The 19,865-nt window shown below is 40.1% G+C and overlaps 1 protein-coding gene across 1 annotated transcript in view; it reads left to right on the top strand.

Moving 5' to 3' along the window:
- Positions 1-4,535: 4,535 nt before the first annotated feature.
- Positions 4,536-19,865, top strand: part of ATP2C1 (ATPase secretory pathway Ca2+ transporting 1) — an 82,138-nt gene continuing 66,808 nt past the window's right edge. The window contains exon 1 of the mRNA XM_080387204.1: positions 4,536-4,555. Coding sequence (XP_080243330.1) covers positions 4,550-4,555 — 6 coding nt within the window. The 5' untranslated portion in view covers positions 4,536-4,549. The remainder of the gene's footprint in view (positions 4,556-19,865) is intronic.

Genomic DNA, 19,865 nt, shown 5'->3' with positions numbered 1-19,865 from the left:
TGGAGATGTCCTGGTTTAAAAGTTTTTACTATACCAGCAATTGTATACAAATAAGACAATCCTGACAGAAAAAACCCAAACCTGTGAGCAGTAGCTAAGAGAAGGAATTCATAGTTGCTCTTCAGAACAGCAGGCAGGGAAGTGTCTCCACAGCAGCATCTCCTGAGGCAGGGAAGATTGCTTTTGTCAGCTAAGTCAGCAAAATGGTCGTGGGCCCTGGGCATTGCTATTTGATACAGGTGTTTCTCTAAAAGAGATGCGTGACCATTGCAGCCTCAGGTTTGGCAGAGTCCTGATTTTCAGAGTGTTTGCCACTCTGGCTGAGTGGAAATTACCTGCAATGCTGGTGTTCCTCTGGCTTTCTCTGTGCACAAGAACAGTTTGCTGTACAAATTCTTCAAGTGGTCCTCTTAAGAATTAATGTTACAAGAAGGCTTCTTCCTTTTTGAGCTGTTATGCTTAACATCTAATTAGCCCAGAGTGTCAAGGCTAACATGATAATTCTGTAATCCAGATATTTCTTATGAGGAGTAAAGCATAATTTAAAATGGTCATTAGGAGCTGCATGGTCCTGAAAACAGAAATTATTTTCACTTAATCTATAACTTCGGATAATTGTGCTACAGGTTTCCTTCCAATTTAGTGCTCATTTCTGAAGTTACTAGGTAAAATAACAAGCTGACTTCTGTACTGTATCATATGCTTGATCACCTGCATATGCAGAAAGTGGCCAAAGAACAATTTCAGATAACCAAGTGATTTGATGCGTGAGAGAATTTTCAATATAATTAATCAGCATCTGGGGACATTAACATGTTTGCTTAAGAAGGATTGTTAGTTAATCGAGGTTCACAAACTAAGGTTACATAGCAACCTTTAGTTCAGCCTTGAAGCCTTGCACTGAAGGGTGTTTCAGAAAATTATTTGAAAAAATGTTTTTCATATCTAATAATTTGCCTCTAACCATCCTTAATTACTAGCCATTTGATTATCTTTCATCTCATGTCCAGTAAGCTAAACTGACAGAAAATTATCTTCCTCTTTTATATAAAAGCAAGACAAAAAAAGAGCTGGTCCTTACCTACCTACAGAGAACCTTTGAGTAACAAAACCTTGCTTCCAGTAGTGCTGAAGCATGTTAAGTATCATTAATTCATGTTCATGTGCACAGAACAAACAAATGCATATTTTGAAGCTATACTGATATAATCTATCACAGCCTGCTTCAGTCAAAACACCAGGACTGTGTTAGATGGGAAGGAAGAATGAATTCTAGAAGAAGGTATCTCCACTGATCCTGCCTTTCCCAAGCCTCTAGACATTTAAACCCAGATATCTGCAACTGAGAACTTCACAGCTAATTTTGACAATTAAGCAAAAAGACCAATGGACTTCCTCAGGTAACCAGGCATAATGAGCTGTATTCTCTGGAGAGTAAGGGATTTGGTTTTATAGCACAATATTGCCTCCCAGAGATGACTATTTATGCTACCTTTTCTGCATTGTTACAGGAATAATATTACCATATAGCAAATTGCTTTTTCACCAGCAGCACCTACCTCCTACATAACACACCTTCATTTGCGCTTCTTGGCAACTCTTGCACTGCCGCATGCAGATCCCCATGTTGGCTTGGCATACCAGATGGGATGCCTTGGCTTGTGCTTGAGACTAGAAGGCAGGTTTTGTAACATTTTGCTGCACATTTTCATGTGCTAGTAACAGGAGCATGTGATCCCTAATTCCTGAGGTACAGCATCACTTCCTACTCCCATGCCAAACCTTTTCTGAACAGGCTTAGCCAGCTTTGAAACTGCAACAGTCATTTTTCTCTAACACTTATAGACAGGGACTAGAATAATACTGTGAAACTGCCTTTCAGATCTTGTGAGTAAAGAAGGATCTGCAAAATGTGAAAAGCTAGTATCAAAATATCTTCTAATGCCATACTATCATCTAATGCTGGTTCCTGGGTATTTGATTTAACATCCTAGTATCATAACATTTCTATAGACCTTCAGGGCAGTTTTGAGTAAGGTCATTAAAATTGTCTCAGAAGCTAATAACTTTCAATATTTCATTCTTTTATGTTTAGTTCTTAATTACTCATTGTTTAATTATGTCTGAAAATGAGTACTCTTTTTCAGCGAAGAATGAAAGAACATGGTTTATACAATTTATATTTTCATTTTCTTAAGAAATTGCTGTATGAAGGAATCACAGGGGCCACATTCGGACCGGCAGATTACTCAGCTCAATTGATCACTGGATTGGTTCATGTGTCACTCATGGAAGTTGTGTAATTTCCATCCCTGAAAGTCTTTGGTCACAGGGTAAACAAATGCTGTGAGGAATAACATACACAAAATTTAGGACAGAGCAATGGTCTATGTCAATGTTCCTCAGCCTTTTTTAGTTGAAGAACAAGCCAAACTTTAAGCAAAGGAAGATATATCTTGGTTTTTTTCGTAATTGTTTTCTTGTATAACTAAACAACATGTGGGCTGCAATAGGATTGTTCGTGCTTTAAGATTTTTACTGTCATTTTTATTCATTTGTTTGCTTATATTTGGCTGTATATTTCGCTAACATTATGGAGTTTTAAATTGTGCAGCAAATGTGCCATCTAAAATCTGATGAACCAGTGGTGAAAACAGTTAAGAAGAATTCAGCTAGGTAACTTCTACAGGTCCTTTCTATCCATTTGCTTTACAGCTCTCTGATACTTAGGCATTTGCAAGTAGGTGTTCCCTGGCAGCCCAGCTTGTACCATTCACTCCATAGTAGTAAGAGTGAGGATGAGAGATCTTCCCCTGCATTCTGCTGGTCCTTTATACACACTGTTAAGTTACCAGGGCAAGCAAGAATGTTTACGGCTGCTGTCTACAGTCCATTCATCCAAATTTCACTCTTTCCATGACCTTTCTTATAGTAGCTGTGTATAATGTTCGTAAAACCAGCAGATTTTGAGGCAAGGGATTTGTTTATAACTTCTCATTTACTTCTGCCTATTTTATTTCTGATGAAAGGTCCTGACAAAATGAAGTGTAATCTATTTAAAGACCAGCCTAGACTGATACTGCTTTACAGCTAATATTTTATGAGGTTTTGTGAACTCTTGAGTCAGTATGAATGTCATCGTGGGAAATATGTTTAATCTTTCTGCACAGCTGTTTTTATCAACCTTCACCTCAACCATTAATAAACAGCTGATAATGCTCTCAGGGGAACTTGCCATGACGCATACTGAAATTGGTTTCTCCAACCTGTCCATTCTGTTACCTAGTGGAAAGTTAATGCTTTAAATTGGTCAGAGAGTTTGAGAAGACTTGGAAAAATTCAGGAGTGGTTACACAGGTGGCAAGAGGTCTGACCTTAGCCCACCGTCTCATGTGAAATGAGAAGACAACTCATCTCTCACTGGAACCAAGACCACTTTTTAAATGCTGTGCTGAATTTTGTGATTTGCTAATTTATATCCATAGCTCAGCTGCTCCAGATGGAAACTCTGACTCACAACCTGGGGGGCTGCAAGTGAAGTAAGGCCAAAGCACTTTCCACCTGTCTGCAAGCTCTGAAGGGAGGCTGGAAGTACAGTAATTTGATAAATGCTATTCTGGACTAATGCTTTAAAAAGACTGGGCTGAAAACCTTCTTTCAGTAAAATCAGTAAGGACATTTCCATTGTTTTCAGAACAATCAGGAAATCATGCTGAAGAGGGAGGAATGTAATTTCAGAGTGACTTCCCTGACAGTAGAGGCTATCTGCCATGATTTACCTAGAAAGTTATTTTTCTAGTGCCTGGGAAATTCTGGTTTTCAGTTCAGTCAAAATTACTCTGTGTTTGTCAACAATATTTATTCATGACACATTACTCTATAACATAGTCTTTCTTTGCTGTGTTTACCTGACAGAAGTGGTTCAGTGGGACAATTATGCCACTGGGTAGATGATATTTAGGGTAGAATGTCTGAATTGTCCCTTGGCTGGAAGAGCATGTGAGTGTTGCTAATAGTTGTTCATTGTGGCCAATCTAGAACTTAAAAGGTACTGAAGGAGTGCTTCAGTTCTGAAAATACATATGCTTTTGAGTGGAAAAATGGTAGTATTATAAGAGAACTACTTATCAGTGTTTTGTGACCTTGAAAATGATACCACAAGAGGGACAAGTGCTTTCCTGTGAATTTATGGCCATGTTCATACATGGCATCCTATAGTATCCCAGTGTAAACCTTTAGAAGTCTGACATGACTTTATTGGAGGTACTCTGGATTTACATCAGAGCAAATTCATTGGAAAGCATCCTCTGATACCTTCAGTTTGAACTTTCATGGTACTCTAGAATTCAATATGGTAGTTACACAAAGGGACTTTGTGTATATATATATATAAATATATATATATATATATATATAATGTCAGCTGTAGAAACTAAAGCCTTTTATTTGCAGCCAAGATGTAAAGTGTGCAGTACTCTTGTAAAATACCTGTTTTGCCTTCCAGTGTCCCTTTAGCTTTTGGTACAGAGGATCACAGCTGAATCTGAGAATGGAGGTAAGGCTTGGTTTTCCTGCTTTTCATAGAAAATACATGTAGTAAACACTCCTCTTACAACAGTGCTCATCTATGCTACCTGCATGTACATGCTTAGCACCGGACAAATTACATGAGGTAATTTTGCAATGGATAGCAAGTGGCTGAAAGGTGGAAGCATTCTGTAATTTAATACCAGACCTTTGGAATTATTGGTTTTAAATGTTTAATAACAGATGCAACTTACAACTATTTATTAGAACCTTAGAGCACTGCAGGTTTGTTTAATATCCCAGCTAGTCAGTGTAACCATTTTGTGGTTACTGAGTGGTTTTCTACTGGGAAGATGGGGAGGCAACCAGAAGAATGAGAGTCCAAGTAGAAGGTCTGGGAGGGAATCATTTCTATTCTCTCTGTGTCGTACACCATATGTTGAAAATGCTCAAATAGCTCAGTTACCAAACCTTTAATAGTTAAAAGTTAGAATCGAGGCAAGTGGGCAGGAAATGTTTTTATATATGGCTATTCTATCATCAATATGCAATGAATCAGTGGTGGCACAAAAACCCACTTGATAGAGTACCAGTGTTCACTTCATCGTAGTGGCCATGACGAGACTAACTAGGTACTGGGACTTAAAGAACCTCTTACCCTTGGGGGAGATTTGGCCTGTATTTCCAGCTGCCTGAGCTTCATGTCTTGTGAGAAGACAACTCATTGCAAATGCATCGGGTAAATGATGCACAGATACTGTACCTGAGACACAAAAATGGATGTAAAGACTGCTTTCCTTTTCACTGGAAGCTCTATTTCTGTTCCCACCACCTTCTCCTGTATCAGTACATTTATTTTATTTCCATTAATGGGCACTCTGTGTACCCATTTAATTAAGGGAACGAAATAACCCAGTACTGCTGAATCGAATTCTGATATAGTAAAAATAAATGCAGTCGCTTCCTATATGCAGGCTTCCCAGGTGGTTAATTGACAGTTTAAGCAAATGATATTTTTTTGCACTTAATAATTTGTTGTTAAGTGTGTCATAATACATTTATTTACAAAATCTAACTTTGTATTGACAGCCAGGAGTACAGTGCACTTTTTGTAAAGTCAGTCTGAAGATTGTTATTTAAAGCAGAATCAAAGCCTTACAAAGAAGACAGGGTCTTTGCTTCCATGAGGTGATAAGGGAAATTGCATTGAGACAACGGAGCAGGTTAGCTTCCTGTGCTCTGGAATGGAGAGCTATGAGAAGCAAAGGGCAACAGTAGTAACTTACAGGGTGATGGCATCATGTTGTTTCATGGGATGCCCTGGCAAAACAAATGGGAGGAGAACAGTATTACATCTTATACATGCACTGTAAGCATCTATAGGATGATTGAGCGACTTGTGTGCTTAAGATGGGTTTAAATAGAAAAATGGGGAGAAGAGAGGGGTGAGATGCCCTCTTAGCTCCAGTAGTGACACAACTAACTCCACTAGAAACCCTATTTGAAATGATCTCCTGAAAGCATGAAACATAACTCTTTATTCTCCCACCCCAAAATCATAGCAGCTCAAGAGCATTCAATAAGTTTGATTGTTCTGTGTAGAGGAAGCCCTTGAGGTGACTCTCACAATGGAAACCCTGAAATGGAGGCATAAGGAAAATGTAGGCTTCCTTTTTTGTCGCTGTTTTAAAGCCAGCAGGGCACCGCTGGCATCAGCTTTCTGCATCAGATGGGGAAGTGGGTATCTTCCCTTACAAGATAAGTTGCTGTTGGAGAGCAGCAACAGCCTGAAAATGCCTGGAGCAACTCAAGACAGGCTGGAAGTGCACTGTATTTGATGCCTTAAGCTGGGCCCTATGGCGTATATGCCCAGCTAGCTTTGGCAACAAGCTCTCAGGAGCGCTGTTTGAAACCTGCTCCTTCAATCAAATGCATGTAATGCCAAGAAAAAATACTCAGGGATGGAGCAAGTTTTGCTGCACTTCAAAAGGCAATGCAACAAGGGTATAACAGTGCAGTATCCTAATCCCCAATATGCACATTCCCATTGCAGAGACATGGGGAAAAGACCCTGCAGTTGATACCAGCAGTGGATGATATTCTGCTGATGTCCTGATCTGTCCCAGTTCTGCAACGTTCTTTCTCAGATTTTCTCCATAATCCATAAGTTAGCAAGACTTTCCCAGTTATATGCTGCACTGAATAACCCAAATATGGGATTTGTATGGTAATTTTCTTTTCTGACTGACAAATTATATACTGTTCCTCTGGCATGAAAACTCGATTGAGTCTGGAAACAGCATTTGTGCATATTTGGTGTATTGATCATAATGGGGAGAAAGCCAAGAGCGGGCCTTCTCCATAGAAACCCAAGTGGGAGCGCCATGTCTTCTCTCAGTGATAAATGGCACTGACACTGTGTTTGCTTTGCTATTATAGTCTCTGGAGGTATCTTTATGCAATAAAATTTTTGCTAACATACCCTTTACTTACCTTTTTTAATTTGCTGGGTGTTTTGTTGCCAAATTTTACAAAAACCAAACACATTTTATCACTTCTTCCCAAGAGTCCTTTTACTAGTATCGCTGAGCCTGAAATTTTTATTTCCATGTGAACACAGTAGCATCATATCATTCAAAACAACTGATACTTCTGTGGCTATACCAGATTGAGGTCTATTCTCAGTTACCCATAAGAATTCAGCAGTAATTTAGCTACAAATCCATGCACAAAAAAAATTCATCTGGTCCCTTACACCTAAAGACACCGCTTCTGGTGCAGGAAATCCTTGACCTGCAGACTGCTGGAAACTGATGAAAGTACCATGAGGAAGCAGCGCTGTGTACCTGCTCTGTTCTTAGTCGGTTCTTTGGGCATCTGTTACAAGCCACTGCAGGAAGCAGGTTTCAATGGACACATACTCTGATGAGGTACTGCTGCTGTTATGATCACTTAAGGCAAATGGTGGGACCTATGAAGAGAATCCACGGAACTGCAACTTGTGATACAAGAACATCACAGTACACTTTCTGTTTGGCAGAAATGGATGAGGATAGTCTCTCACCTTGTGTCAGGGCCCTGAGGGCACTCCCCACCCCTTCTAGGGGTTTGGCTGCCTGGGCTCAGGGCCAGTCTAGTGCCCTGTGATGCAGCTGGTGGTCTTATGGAGAGAGTTGGGAGGACTCAGTTAGGTCTGTCCCAACTTCCCATTCACCCAGGATCTGGTTTTGAGCTCATGCTCTGGCTCCTTGGGTCACAGCCAATCTACATTGTGCCACTTCATGGCCATGCCCATGCTTGGCTGTGGAACCTGCTGATGCATGCACTGACGCTGACCCAGGAACTAGCTTCCCAGCCTGACCCCAGACTTGCCTCATCACCCGTGGACTTGCATGATGACCTGGGCTCCAGGCCGTGCCTGGCTATTCCCTTCCAGCCTGCCTTGCTCCCTCCATGAGGGCAGCAGGGTAGGCCCTGGCTGGTGAGGCCATGCTCTCCTGCCCTGCGGATCCCCCTTGGCTCACAGCTACATCTCTTTTAGCTTTATATCTCACTTCTTGCTGTGCCACACTGATGTCTGTAGCCCACGCTGACATCTGATGTGCTGTGAGAAGGTCAGTGACCCAACCTGTGATACACTGACCATTGAACATGGAGCAGGTGATGGAAGGTTGGTGTTTTGTGCACCTATGTCGTTTGTGCACGTATTGGATTTGGCTGAGCCTCACAGCAGCCCTCACAGTACTGTGCTTTGTATTAGTAGCTAGAAAAGTGCTGATAACACACTTCTTCAAACAAAGTGTTTTGGCCACTGCTGAGCAGTGCTTGCACAGCATCAAGGCTGTCCCTCCAACCTTCCCCCCACTTCACCAGTAGGCTGGTGGTGGGCAAGATCTCAGCAGGGGACATAGACCCAAACTGACCAAAGGGATATTCCATTCCATATGACATCTGCCCAGATATAAAAGCTAAGAGAAAGGAGGAGGAAGAGGGGGCATTTGTTATTTACGTTTCTCTTACAGAGCAACTGCTACGTGTACTGAAGCCCTGCTCCTGGGAAGCAGCTGAACATTGCCTGCTGATGGGAAGTGGAGAATAACATCTTTTGTTTTCCTTTGCTTCTTCATGTGCAACTTCTGCTATTGCTTTCATTAAACTGCCTCTATCCTGATCCACAAGTATTTTTTCATCTTTTCTCCCTATCCTCTTCTGCTGAGGAGGGGATGATAGCGCGGCTTGGTGGGCACTTGGCATCCAGCCAAGGACCACCCTCCACAGCACACCTTTAACTGTGGGACACAGGCACACACCCTAGCTGTCACCCCCATCACCCCCCATCACATTGCCTGCTTGCCTCTTTGCCATGTGAATCTAGCAAATGTGGTCCCACATACTGGGAGAAAAAGTGGTAAGTCTGACAGTAATATTATGCTTGGTTATGCAGCACCATGGATCCTACAATTCAGTTACATCTTCACAGAGATTCTCTTGCAAAGAATTTATGAAGTTGAAGGTTGTGCCAAACAGAAAGGTTAGGGGTATGTATGGGCATGGCTGCTCAATAAACTCCAGCAACAATGGTAAAGTGACTAAGACATGTCTTGCCAGGGGTTTGTAGAAATTCTTTTGACTTCAAACAGGAGGTGGTAATAAAATGGCCTGGGCTGAAACACGGCTTATGGCTCACTTGCGGCCATAAGCTAGGTTAATGAAGATCACTCCAGCTACCAACAGACTGGTTATCAACTTATGCAGTGGTCAGAGCTGGGAAAAGTTAATAACATAGCATACTCTGCAATTGGAATCTGTTTACCCAGTTTGCCTCATGAGACAGAAAATTGGTGGTGGGTTTTCTCTTTCTGCCTGCCTGCCTACCTTGAGAATTCAGTGTAAAAGGAAGCTAGTTTCAAACAGCCCTGATGAATGATCATTTCTCTGAACAAAATATGTAATTCAAGTGTCATCACCCTTTCCTGTCAACAAATTTCAGTGCTGTTGGGAAAGGATTATTTCTGTGTTACTTCCCGCCTCTGCTAGAACTGAACCATGTCCAGGCTCAGGATGAGAATGTACATATAGCAAATCATTTAGACAAATTGCTTGCCTCAGTAAAGCATCAACTTATATTAACAAAACTTTTAAACATTTAATATTGCATCTGGTCTGTAATTTGGTTCACTGTGATTTTTCTTTTAATAAAAAATCCATTTATTCATCTCTTCAATATGCCACAGTTCTGTTCAACCCTCTTTGTAACTGTGGTGCATTTTTTTCTTCCACTTAGAGACCTGGAGCACTTTTCCTGTCTGCTTACATTTGCACCTTACTGTGCCTAGCCTAGAACCTTGCTCCATTTCTCTCTAGCTGATTAATTGGTGTTTCATCCCTTTCCTTTTTCTAAAGAGTAAGTTGGGGTTTTTCCTCATAAGTCATCACATGTTGATTTGTTTGTATTTTTGCTAATTCTATTTGTATTTCCTTTTGCATCTATATCCTCCCCTTGTGTTTTGGATCAAAAGCATTATAAATAAATTAACAACTCTTTCCCTGTCTACCAGGATAACTGCTTATAAAAGTCTGGTTTCTAATACTATAGAGTTGATGAGGGACTTATGCCCTGAAGCACACTTCACATCCCAGCCTGTACCCTTTCTAATGAATGTTCCCATTATATGCTTACTTATCCAATCTTCTTTTGAATCTGAGTAATGTTTGGCCTCTGAGATGACAGATGCAGAAAAAAATTTCCATGTTTTAATCACTTCCTATTTTATTCAAAAGAAAATCTATCAAAAAAAGAGAATTCTTTCCTGCATTTCAGATGTGCTGTGGCTTGGTTCTTCCGTTGTGTAGGGTAAAAGCAAATAAGACCTCAGCTCTTCTTTGCTGTACCTTGTTCTTCTGTATTGTCTTTCATTTCCCTCTCTCTGTCTCCTGCCTGCTCTAAACAGTTTGCATCTTTTCAATCCTTCTTCATATAAAAGCTTTTGTATGACTATTCATGACCATGATCTGTCTCATGTCTTTGCATTTCTGCAGTTGTTTTTTGTCAGATAATCATACATCCAGCTATAGGTGCTCCCAGTTAGACACATCCTTAGTTTCTAAAAGAGAAAATAATACATCCTCATCTCATTCTCTTAGGCATACTTTTTTGGATCATCCATGCATAATGCACGCAATACCTTCTGCTTGATGTCTTTAAAGTAGCTGTATATCCTCTGCGCTAGAGATCTAGGCTATCTCAAACTGACAGGTAATTGAATCCTAAAATAATTTTTGGAGTGTGTACAAAGCAGAAAGAACAGATTGACATGCAGCTACTAGGAAGAGCATCCTTTGATATATAAAAATACAAAGTCTAAACCAGACATAATTTTCTAGAATCCATTTTCTGAATGTCTTTTTACTTCCAAATACCATTCTTCAAGTCAGCCATTTGACAATTTAGTACATGAAAGTCAGAGCCTATTGGCCAGGCTTTTATTCTACTATTGTGCTGATTATTCCTTTTAGCTGTATGTAGGTTTCCAACATGTTCTTCTTTTTATCTGATCAACAGAGAAATGAACTGGCCTGACAGGCGAACCTTTTATAAATGAAGTCTCTTATAAAGCAGGGTATGGGCTTTTTCAGTAGATTCTAAGCAGCTTGAACTATTAAATTGCACCTGGAGTTTCAGGTGCTCAGCATTTGGTCCTTACTCTCCACCAGCTTTCAAATTACATATATGCTTTCAATTAGATCCTTTATACCATGTTATTGGCAGGATTCACATCTTATACTCTAGGATAAGTCACATTTCACTTACAGTATCTCCTCTCCTGTCCTTGCTTGCTTACTTCATCAGCCTGAAGTCTGAGATCTTTGTGAAGACAAGAGGAAAAAAAACCTAGAATTACCTAGCAGTACTCTTCTTAAACCATGGGCTAGGCCAGGTGGTTTAAAGTGAAAGGAAGGGGCCGCAAGGTGAGCCCTTATAAATTCAGTATTGCAACCCCCTTCTGTTTTTCTGTGGTGTGTAGTAGCCTTACCAAGAGACATGTTCCTAGAGGAACATTTGGAAGGTCTTCGGAAAAGAAGAATTACAGCCCATGAGAAGATGGGAAGAAAGGTTAGTTGGTTAGTTATTTTTGGTTCTGAGCTGTTGAATGGCAACTATGTTTAGAAAGAAAAAAGGTTTATATAGGTATAAAGCCACAAGGAAATACAGCACAGTATATTGAGCAGCAGGTTTGAGAAGCAAGGTTGAGTTGCTACAAGATACCACTTCTGCTTTAGTGAAGTGTCTCCTTAATTTCAAGGAGAAAGTTGTATGTCAAATCTGACAGAATGCATGTTGAGGTTTTTCTGTTATCTTTCCTAGTCTTACGTGAGAAATAATTTGAAAACCTAGTGCCAAGTGTTTAAGGGTGACTTGCTGGAATTTGACTCGGTTTGGAAAAGACCTTCCTCTTGTTTAGGTGTGAAGAGGAGGAAAGTAACTCAAAAACAAGCAGGACTTTTGGGTCTTACTATAACTTTTCTGAAAAGAGGCTTTAAAAATCTAATATTTTTTTTAATCTTATGGGGCTCCTAGCAAGAATGAATCTCTTATCCCTAAGAAGATGTGTAGATCTAATCCTTGATGTCCAGTATGCAATTTCTGTAATGCCTGTACTTAAATAAGAGGGGTTTGTTAATAATCTGACCTTGTATGTCTCCAATTATGTCTCAAATAAGTGGGCCTATTAAAAACCAGGACTTAAGTGCTCTCCACCTGAGGCAAACCTCGAGTGAAAGTGTGTTTGCGTAGGACTCTTCTGAATAAGAGGTGGAAAACATTCAGATGAGTCCTCTTCAGAGCTGGAAGATCTGTATGTCTGTGAAATGAAGGCTAATGAGAAAAGGCCCCCTTCATTGCAATACTACACACACCCCCTCAAGCATCTTCTGTTGGCTAGGACCTTACTGGGGTTTTGGATAGGCTGGCTGATTTTCTGTGCTTCAAGGCAAATCTGAGGATAGCTACTGCACAACAACTCTATAGGATGATTAATTGTGTTAGGCAAACAAGACTGTGGTGATGTAACATGTTGGACCTTGGATGAGAGAGAGTTAGAGGTGAGAAGAAGCTCAGCTGGCTGCCAGGTTCACAAGCAGTGGACTTCAGCCTGGCCTCTCTAGCCCTGCTGCTCTGTCAAGCACCCTAAAACTAACCCACAGCCTACCAGCACAGTGAGGAAGATGCTTTCATGCTCTTTTGAGACATTTGTGAATAATTAGTTAACTTTTCTATTCTGGCAAAGTTAATAGTTCACAGTATATTATGTGTTCAGTAGACAAATAAAACACAGTGGATTTCTGTTACCTAACTCTATCATGGCTTCTTGTCGCTATGTGCGGGAAGCTCCTTCAGGAAGAATTCAGTAGGAAAAAAGCCTTTCTCTGCTTCATAATCCTTTAATATGAATACAGAGTTGCCTGGGCTACAATGTCAGAATAATTAACAATGAAACACCAGTGGCAAGGGAGCTATCAAATGGGATATCTCCCGATCAGTATTGGGTTTGGTATTAATTAATGAAAACCCTAATTAAGGTTTCTATTAAACAATATGGAAGAAAAAACAAAGCATGCATTGATGAAATTTGCAGAGGCCAGGCTGTAGCTACAGAGTGATTGATCAAGAGATTTTGGAGTAAAAGGTATATTTTAAATACGGTGAGATTTTAATTTAGATAAACGTTAAACAGTGCACTAAGGGTAACACTTTATAAAATGGAAGGCTGCTGATTACCAGTCTGTAATGCAGAGAAGAACTTAGGAGAGCAAGTAACAAATGGGGCACAAAACCCAATACCATACAGCTTTAAAAAGACAAAAAGCTTTTTTGGCTGTAGAGAGAGTAAAAGGGAGGCCATTTGTAGGACAGCGGCCATAAGGATATCTATTCTGTGTTTCTAGTGTGACAATGCAAGTGTAAAGCTTCAACAAGTCACCCTTGTGAAATAAACTCTTTAATTGTGACCTCAAGGTTGGATGGTAAAGGAATAAAGTTTCTGAACACGATGCAGAGGTGATAGATATGTGTACACAGCCTTGGAGAGGCACATGAGCACAGTGTGCTCCACTGACAATCCATCTTTCAGCTATGTGGCACCTGATCAGGCACCCTGCATATGATCCATTGATGCCAGCTCCTGATGTATTCCTGTACTTTGCAAAATGCAATGGGAAGGAGCTGCTTCAGTCATGGAAAATGTAGCAGGATATAAGAGTAGAACTTTCAGCCTTCATTTACTGTCTTACCAGCCTGTTCCTACCAGCCACAAAACTGAATTAACGGTATCTTCTGATTGGTGGGGAAGGCTGATGACCATGAATAACATAACCAAGGAAAGAAGTTTTGAGAGATGGGTGCTGCTTTTGAGCCTTGTTTTTAGAGCTGTGGTGTCTCTTTATAAAGTGACTTCATCTAGATTGAGGCCCCGGCAAAGCAGAGGTACTATTGCAGGCAGCTGCTTCTCATGACTTGGTACTTTTGGGAACTGAGATGTCTCTAGGAAGAAAAGGGGGAAGCAAACTGCTTCATGCATGTGTGGGAGAGGTAGAAAAAAAATCTCAAAGTATTTCAGTGGCTAGGAGGAGTTATAGGCCAGTTATCTGGTCAAACAGTCCCAAGTAAGCTATTAGCCACATAACTTGTAGTTTATGTAGTTATTTGTGTGTTTGTGAGAATGCTTCTACACAAAAGTACTGTTTAATGTTTGAGAGTCATTATAAAGACTCAGGTAAATTCTTTCTTACAGTAAAACTAAATGTTATATTTTGGCACTGCACCAACAATGAAACTATACGCTTGGGAATCAGTTTACTGGTGACATTTTTTAAAATTGTATCTTCTTTCCTTAAAAAGCACTTATTTTTACACAGAATCAATGATACCAATTGCATATGCTTAGGACTTTTTTATAGTAATGGCTTGTAATTTCACAGAGTTGTACAACAGCTGAGGTTGGAAGGGACCCCTGGAAATCATCTAGTACCATACTATTGTTCAGTCAGAATAATACAGTCAGAAAGAGCAGACTGCTCAGAACTGATTGTAAAGTTTTTAATATCTCCAAGGTTGAAGACTCCACAACCTTTCTGAGCAGCAAGTTCCAGTTATTAATCACTATTACAGTGGCTTATTAAATAATTATTTTTAGATGGAGCTTCCTGTATTTCAGTTTGTGCCCATTGCTTCCTGTCCTTTCCCAGGGCAGTGCTGACAAGTCTCGCTCTTTCTTCTCCATTTCAGCCCCTCAGGTATTTATGTACATTAAGAAGATCCCACTGAGCCTTTTCTTCTCCAGGCTGAACAGTCCCAGCTCTCTCTGTCTCTCCTCCTACAACAGATGCTCCAGTCCCTTAATCATTTTTGTGGCACTTTGCTGGACTTACTCCAGTTATACCCATGTCTCTCTTGTACTGGGGAGCCCATAACTGGACGTGGAACTAAGAATATACTGTTTCATTAAAATCTTAGAAAATCTAAATCAGTGATTCATATTGAAGATCGGAGTTTGCACCATTCAAAATAAAAAAGGAACTGGATCAGGTTTTAACTAGAATTGAACTAACATATCCTGCCCACAAGAACAGGAAATTAAATGAGTTTAAAATCTTATACTAACAGCTATGTTGGAATTACTGTTACTTATCAAAGTAATGAGGTGGGGAGAGATGGAGGAAGAAGCAAATTCTTATTGTGACAATACACAAACCCAAAACACAATGCTTCCTTTAAGCATATCCTATATCCTTAAAGGATGCAAAAGGCATGGTTTCATTGGGATAGAGAATACTTGGCCTAAGAAACTTTGAAATGAAAGGTTTTGAAAGAGGGAGGTCTTTAGCTGAGACGTCAAGATGGTAGAAGATGACAAAACAGCTCACAATGAGCAAGAGTTATATCTTGCAACCTGTCTGTCCAGTTACTCACAGGGAGTAGTAGGACAAAGTCTGTATTTGTGTTCTATGTGTTTTGTGTGTATACATATATATAGGTATACACATATACCTGTATAGATGCGCATATATATATATATATTATTTTTTATTCAATAAAAAGAGAATTATTGACATCTTTTACGACAGGATCTGGATGCTGTTTGTAGATTTTGACTGATAGTGATATACTTTATTGCTATCATTAAAGATTTTTATAATATGGGGCAGGGGCTGTTTAAAAGCTGTATGGGAGCTGCTGAAATCACCTTGACTGATAGAACATGCATTAGTTAAACAAATAGGTTAATGCTATTCTTGTTGATGCTGGATAGTTGCCATGCCAGAGCTGAGGGGTTTAGTCTGTGTTCTCTGCTGTTTTCTGAATACATAGTAGATCATTATTTTAGTATAAATTGGGTTTGTTCCTAGGTAAACCTGAAGTGTCTATATTTCTTTCATTGCCTTTTAAATATATCGTGGCATAAGAAGTCATGGGATTTCTTTAACAAAAACACAGGGCACAACAGGAAGAAACTGTTCCTTCAGGTGTCAAAATGCCTGTTAGGAAATTTTTGTCACATTATTTTAAACCAGAGAAAAGAGAATCTTTCACTAAAACTCTTAAACTAAAACATTCTGACAGCTGATGTAGCATGTTGAAAGCTTGTCTTTGCTTCCCTTGGCTTGTTACTATCTTTCTTAAAGGGGGGTGGAAGGGGGGAGAACATTAGTGATATGTACCACTGACTTACTCTTGTTATTGCACATTTTTCTAGTTAAGAAAGCCAGTTAATACTTCATCTCTGTTGCAGTAAGGAGTTTAAGGGATATTAAAGAAAATGTAGACTTCTGATATTGGCTAAGGCCAAGTTATGTAGCAACCAGATGATGTCCTCCTACACTTTGATGGCTCCAGCCATCTGGATTACTGCATATGTCTCCCTTTGTGCTCAGTAAGTACCCCTATGCAGCATCTAAGAGGTGGGTGTACATGGGCTGCTGGAGCGCTGATGTTAGGCTAGCCTGAAACAAGCCTGCCAGTTAAGTGATCCATTCCTCTGGAAGAGCTTGGTCATGCACTTCAGAACTTTGTGAAGAAGCATCTTCAGCCTGGTGGGATTTTTCAGTGAATGGCATAAACCATAACACTGATCTTAGGTAGAAGTGACAGGTTATACAAAACAAATATATCCTAGTATTTGTCCATTTTAAAAGAACCATTACAGTAAAGTGGAGCTCAATGCTTTCACCTACTTGAATCTTCTATGTCTGTGGCTTGTCTTCAGTTTTACTATCCCTGTCTTTCTGCTTATGGCAATTCTGGCTTTGCAGAGTGTTTACAATTTAAATCTTCATGCTGTGATGTTTCACTGATCTTCATAACATTCCCCTGGCTTCACAGCAACAAGTGTATTTGGCAGTTCCCAGTGCTGACAACTCCAGTTTTCTTCCTCTGCTGTGCAGCTGGTCAGAGCCACACAAGTGCCAATAAATTTGATAAAGCACAGAAGCGGTGTTTCTGACTCGGCATGTATTTGTACCAAAATGAGGGCAGGAGAGGTATTATGCTGAGTGCTCAAAACTGGCTGGCATCTCTAGATGGGGAAAGTGAAGTAAAACTGGAAGATCACCTTGTAAGCAGGCCTGGTGTCCTCCAGAGAGATGGGCTGAAGTATAAGCAGCCAAATGGTCCTTTAGGAACATGAAATAGATTTGCTGAAGGCAGGTTTCCAAGCATGAATGTCAGGATGGTTGCCTGTGTCAACCCTCCAAACCTGAAGGGAAGGATATGTGTGAGAAGTGTGGGATGAGCTAACACTGAAAACAAACATGAAAATCTGTCTTGGATCATTTCCTGGATCCATTGAAATATTTTTGCATAGCTGTGAGACCTAGAAGGGATGAGTGGGAGAAAAGTCCTGCAAAAGCTGTATTACTTCCCCACCATATGAATGACTTGCCACAAACTGTGCTGACAAGGTAAAGACATTTATTTTTTTTGCCTTCCACAGCTGTTGATGTGCAGGAGGCACATAATGTTGCTCTGGCTGGTTAGTCTGTGGCAGCTGTATTTAATAGCTTTGGGACAAATTATGTAGTATTAGCCAAGGTCTAAATAATTTCCTATAGACTGAAATATACCTTAGCAAAGACTTTCAAGACTTTGAATTAATCTCCAATGGCTGTGGAGTTGTGGTGCAGACTGAACTGCCTTGCTGTAATAAGAAGCCAGCTTCTCTCTGGGACTTTTCTGCTTAAAAGATTAACAACAAAGGGGAGGGTCTGGGGGGACCCAAGCCAAATTTCCATAACTCTAAACCTTAAGAATTTAGGATGATAACTGATGGAAGTGTGCTTTGCTGCTCTTCCATCCACTACAAAAGCTAGGCAAACACTTACTACTTCTCTGCTGATCAAAGGCACAAAGCAGAGAAGGGCTCACAGAAAGAGGAAATGTAATGACTTGAAAGGGAATGAGTTTGCAGGTAATATTCGAGGCAAAACCTCCAACTGCAAGCTAAGCTTTATCTGAGCTTACATTGTTATGCCTTGTAACTGGTGCCTTGCAGTTCCAGTTTGGAAAGCGGAGAAAGAAAGAAAGCATTTAATCTGGCTGAAATCCACATAACAGGATTGTGTGCGAAACAAAAGTGAAATCAGACAGTGCAGTCAGTGAAATACAGCTTGAGGAGGAGGGGGGAATATGCTAGAAACAGCAGTTTTCTAACCACTTTACTGCAGCTGAGCAAGCTTTAAGAGGCATTAAGGTTTGTTCTTTGTGGCAAGAGGGGTAGGGAAAATCAGGACCTAGTTACTGTTAATTTGATATTTTTTTTTTACAGCCGAATATTCTTACCAGGAGCAGGGCTGTTACAGCATGCTGTCAGGGAAATTATTTGCATTTTTGCACTGGTAGAACTGCCCCTCAGTTCTTCCAGCTCACACTGCCCTTGTGGCACTTGTAACACTGGTCATTTGTTGTAGGCTGTGCACTTGATGTTTTGGTTTTCACCAGCTGTTCTGCAGAAAAGGATTGTGCAACAGTCAAGGACTACTGATCTTTCGGAAGAGGCAGAAAACATGCATTCAGATCTCAGACTCCAGACAGAGAAGACTCTTTAACTGTGCAGTAACAGAAATTGCTTAAATTATGGATAATCTGCTAGATAAGAAGTCTGTCTTCTCCTATTTCATAAAGCTTCCTATCCATGCAATTTGGAGACTTGTATCGACAGTGAAAGACAAGAGGATTCAAGAAAAGGTAAAAGCAAATTAAAACAGACAGACAAAAAAACCCAAACCCCAACCTTCAATTGCAGCCCTGTGGGTGATCTAGCAATATCGTAAAGGGAGAGGATCAGAAATGTAGCTGCACTGTTTTCTAAATGTCAGTATCTGGGATTAATGGCTGTGTTCAAGTTTTTATGAGAGCTCTGTGACTTTGAGAAAATTTGCCCTGAGAACAAAGGATTCTTGATTCTGAGGAAATTACTGGACACTTAAAGCAATTGAGGTCTGAGACCATGAAGCTTTACATGGTCATTACCTGTCTGTTGCGGATCACAAAAATCCATATTTCCCTACTGTTCTGAGCTGTTCTTAGTGTAATTCCAGTTCATCTTGCATCACTCATCTCCATCCTAGCTGGCTGAAGAAATTGTTAAACTTCTTTTTACTTTTGATAGTTTTGAATCTGCTTGTTATGCTAAAGATGGTATATCTGAGAAAATTAATTTCTAAATATGTATATAAAGTAAAGCAGACTTCCCCTCTCAGCTCTTTTGTTAGCCATAACTTTATGCTCTGCTGTTCTTAGTGCTATAAAGGCTTTGTCTCTACTAAGAGCTGTTAATTAGCCTGAGATCAGGTATAGGGACTGGTCAGTATTTGGGCCTTCTGCCATGTAAATCTACGTTAGATAAAAAGTTGAATTCTTGGCACTAAGGCTTGTAACTTGGTTTCTTAAACGTTTTGGTAGATCATGATTTCTTGACTTAAAGTGCAACATGGACATCCTTAGAACTGAATTGTTACCTGAAGCTGTTGCCGTTTCACAAGGAAATGGCAGCTATTTAGCATGGGAGGGAAGAGAAGGGGTGAGTGTGGAAGGGGGCCATCTCTGAGTTACTGTTCTTTCTCATCCAATATGTGCTTGATATCAAGCTATGTGATAAGCATTCAGAAGAAGCCTATAACCAGAGCTGAACTTCTGCATTCCTTTGAAATGGTTAAACTTCTTTGCTCTTTGTGCACTAAATGATGCTGAATAGCATACTTCTCTAAATGAGAGGTCAGCAGGCAAAGAAAGGCACATTCCTTTGACATGATATATTTTGGAAAAAAAAGTACCAGGGCTATAA

The sequence above is a fragment of the Falco punctatus genome (assembly GCF_963210335.1).
Source record: "Falco punctatus genome assembly, chromosome: 4".
Lineage (NCBI taxonomy): Eukaryota > Metazoa > Chordata > Aves > Falconiformes > Falconidae > Falco > Falco punctatus.
The sequence above is the reverse complement of the archived record's forward strand: the minus strand, read 5'-3'. Positions and strand labels throughout refer to the sequence as shown.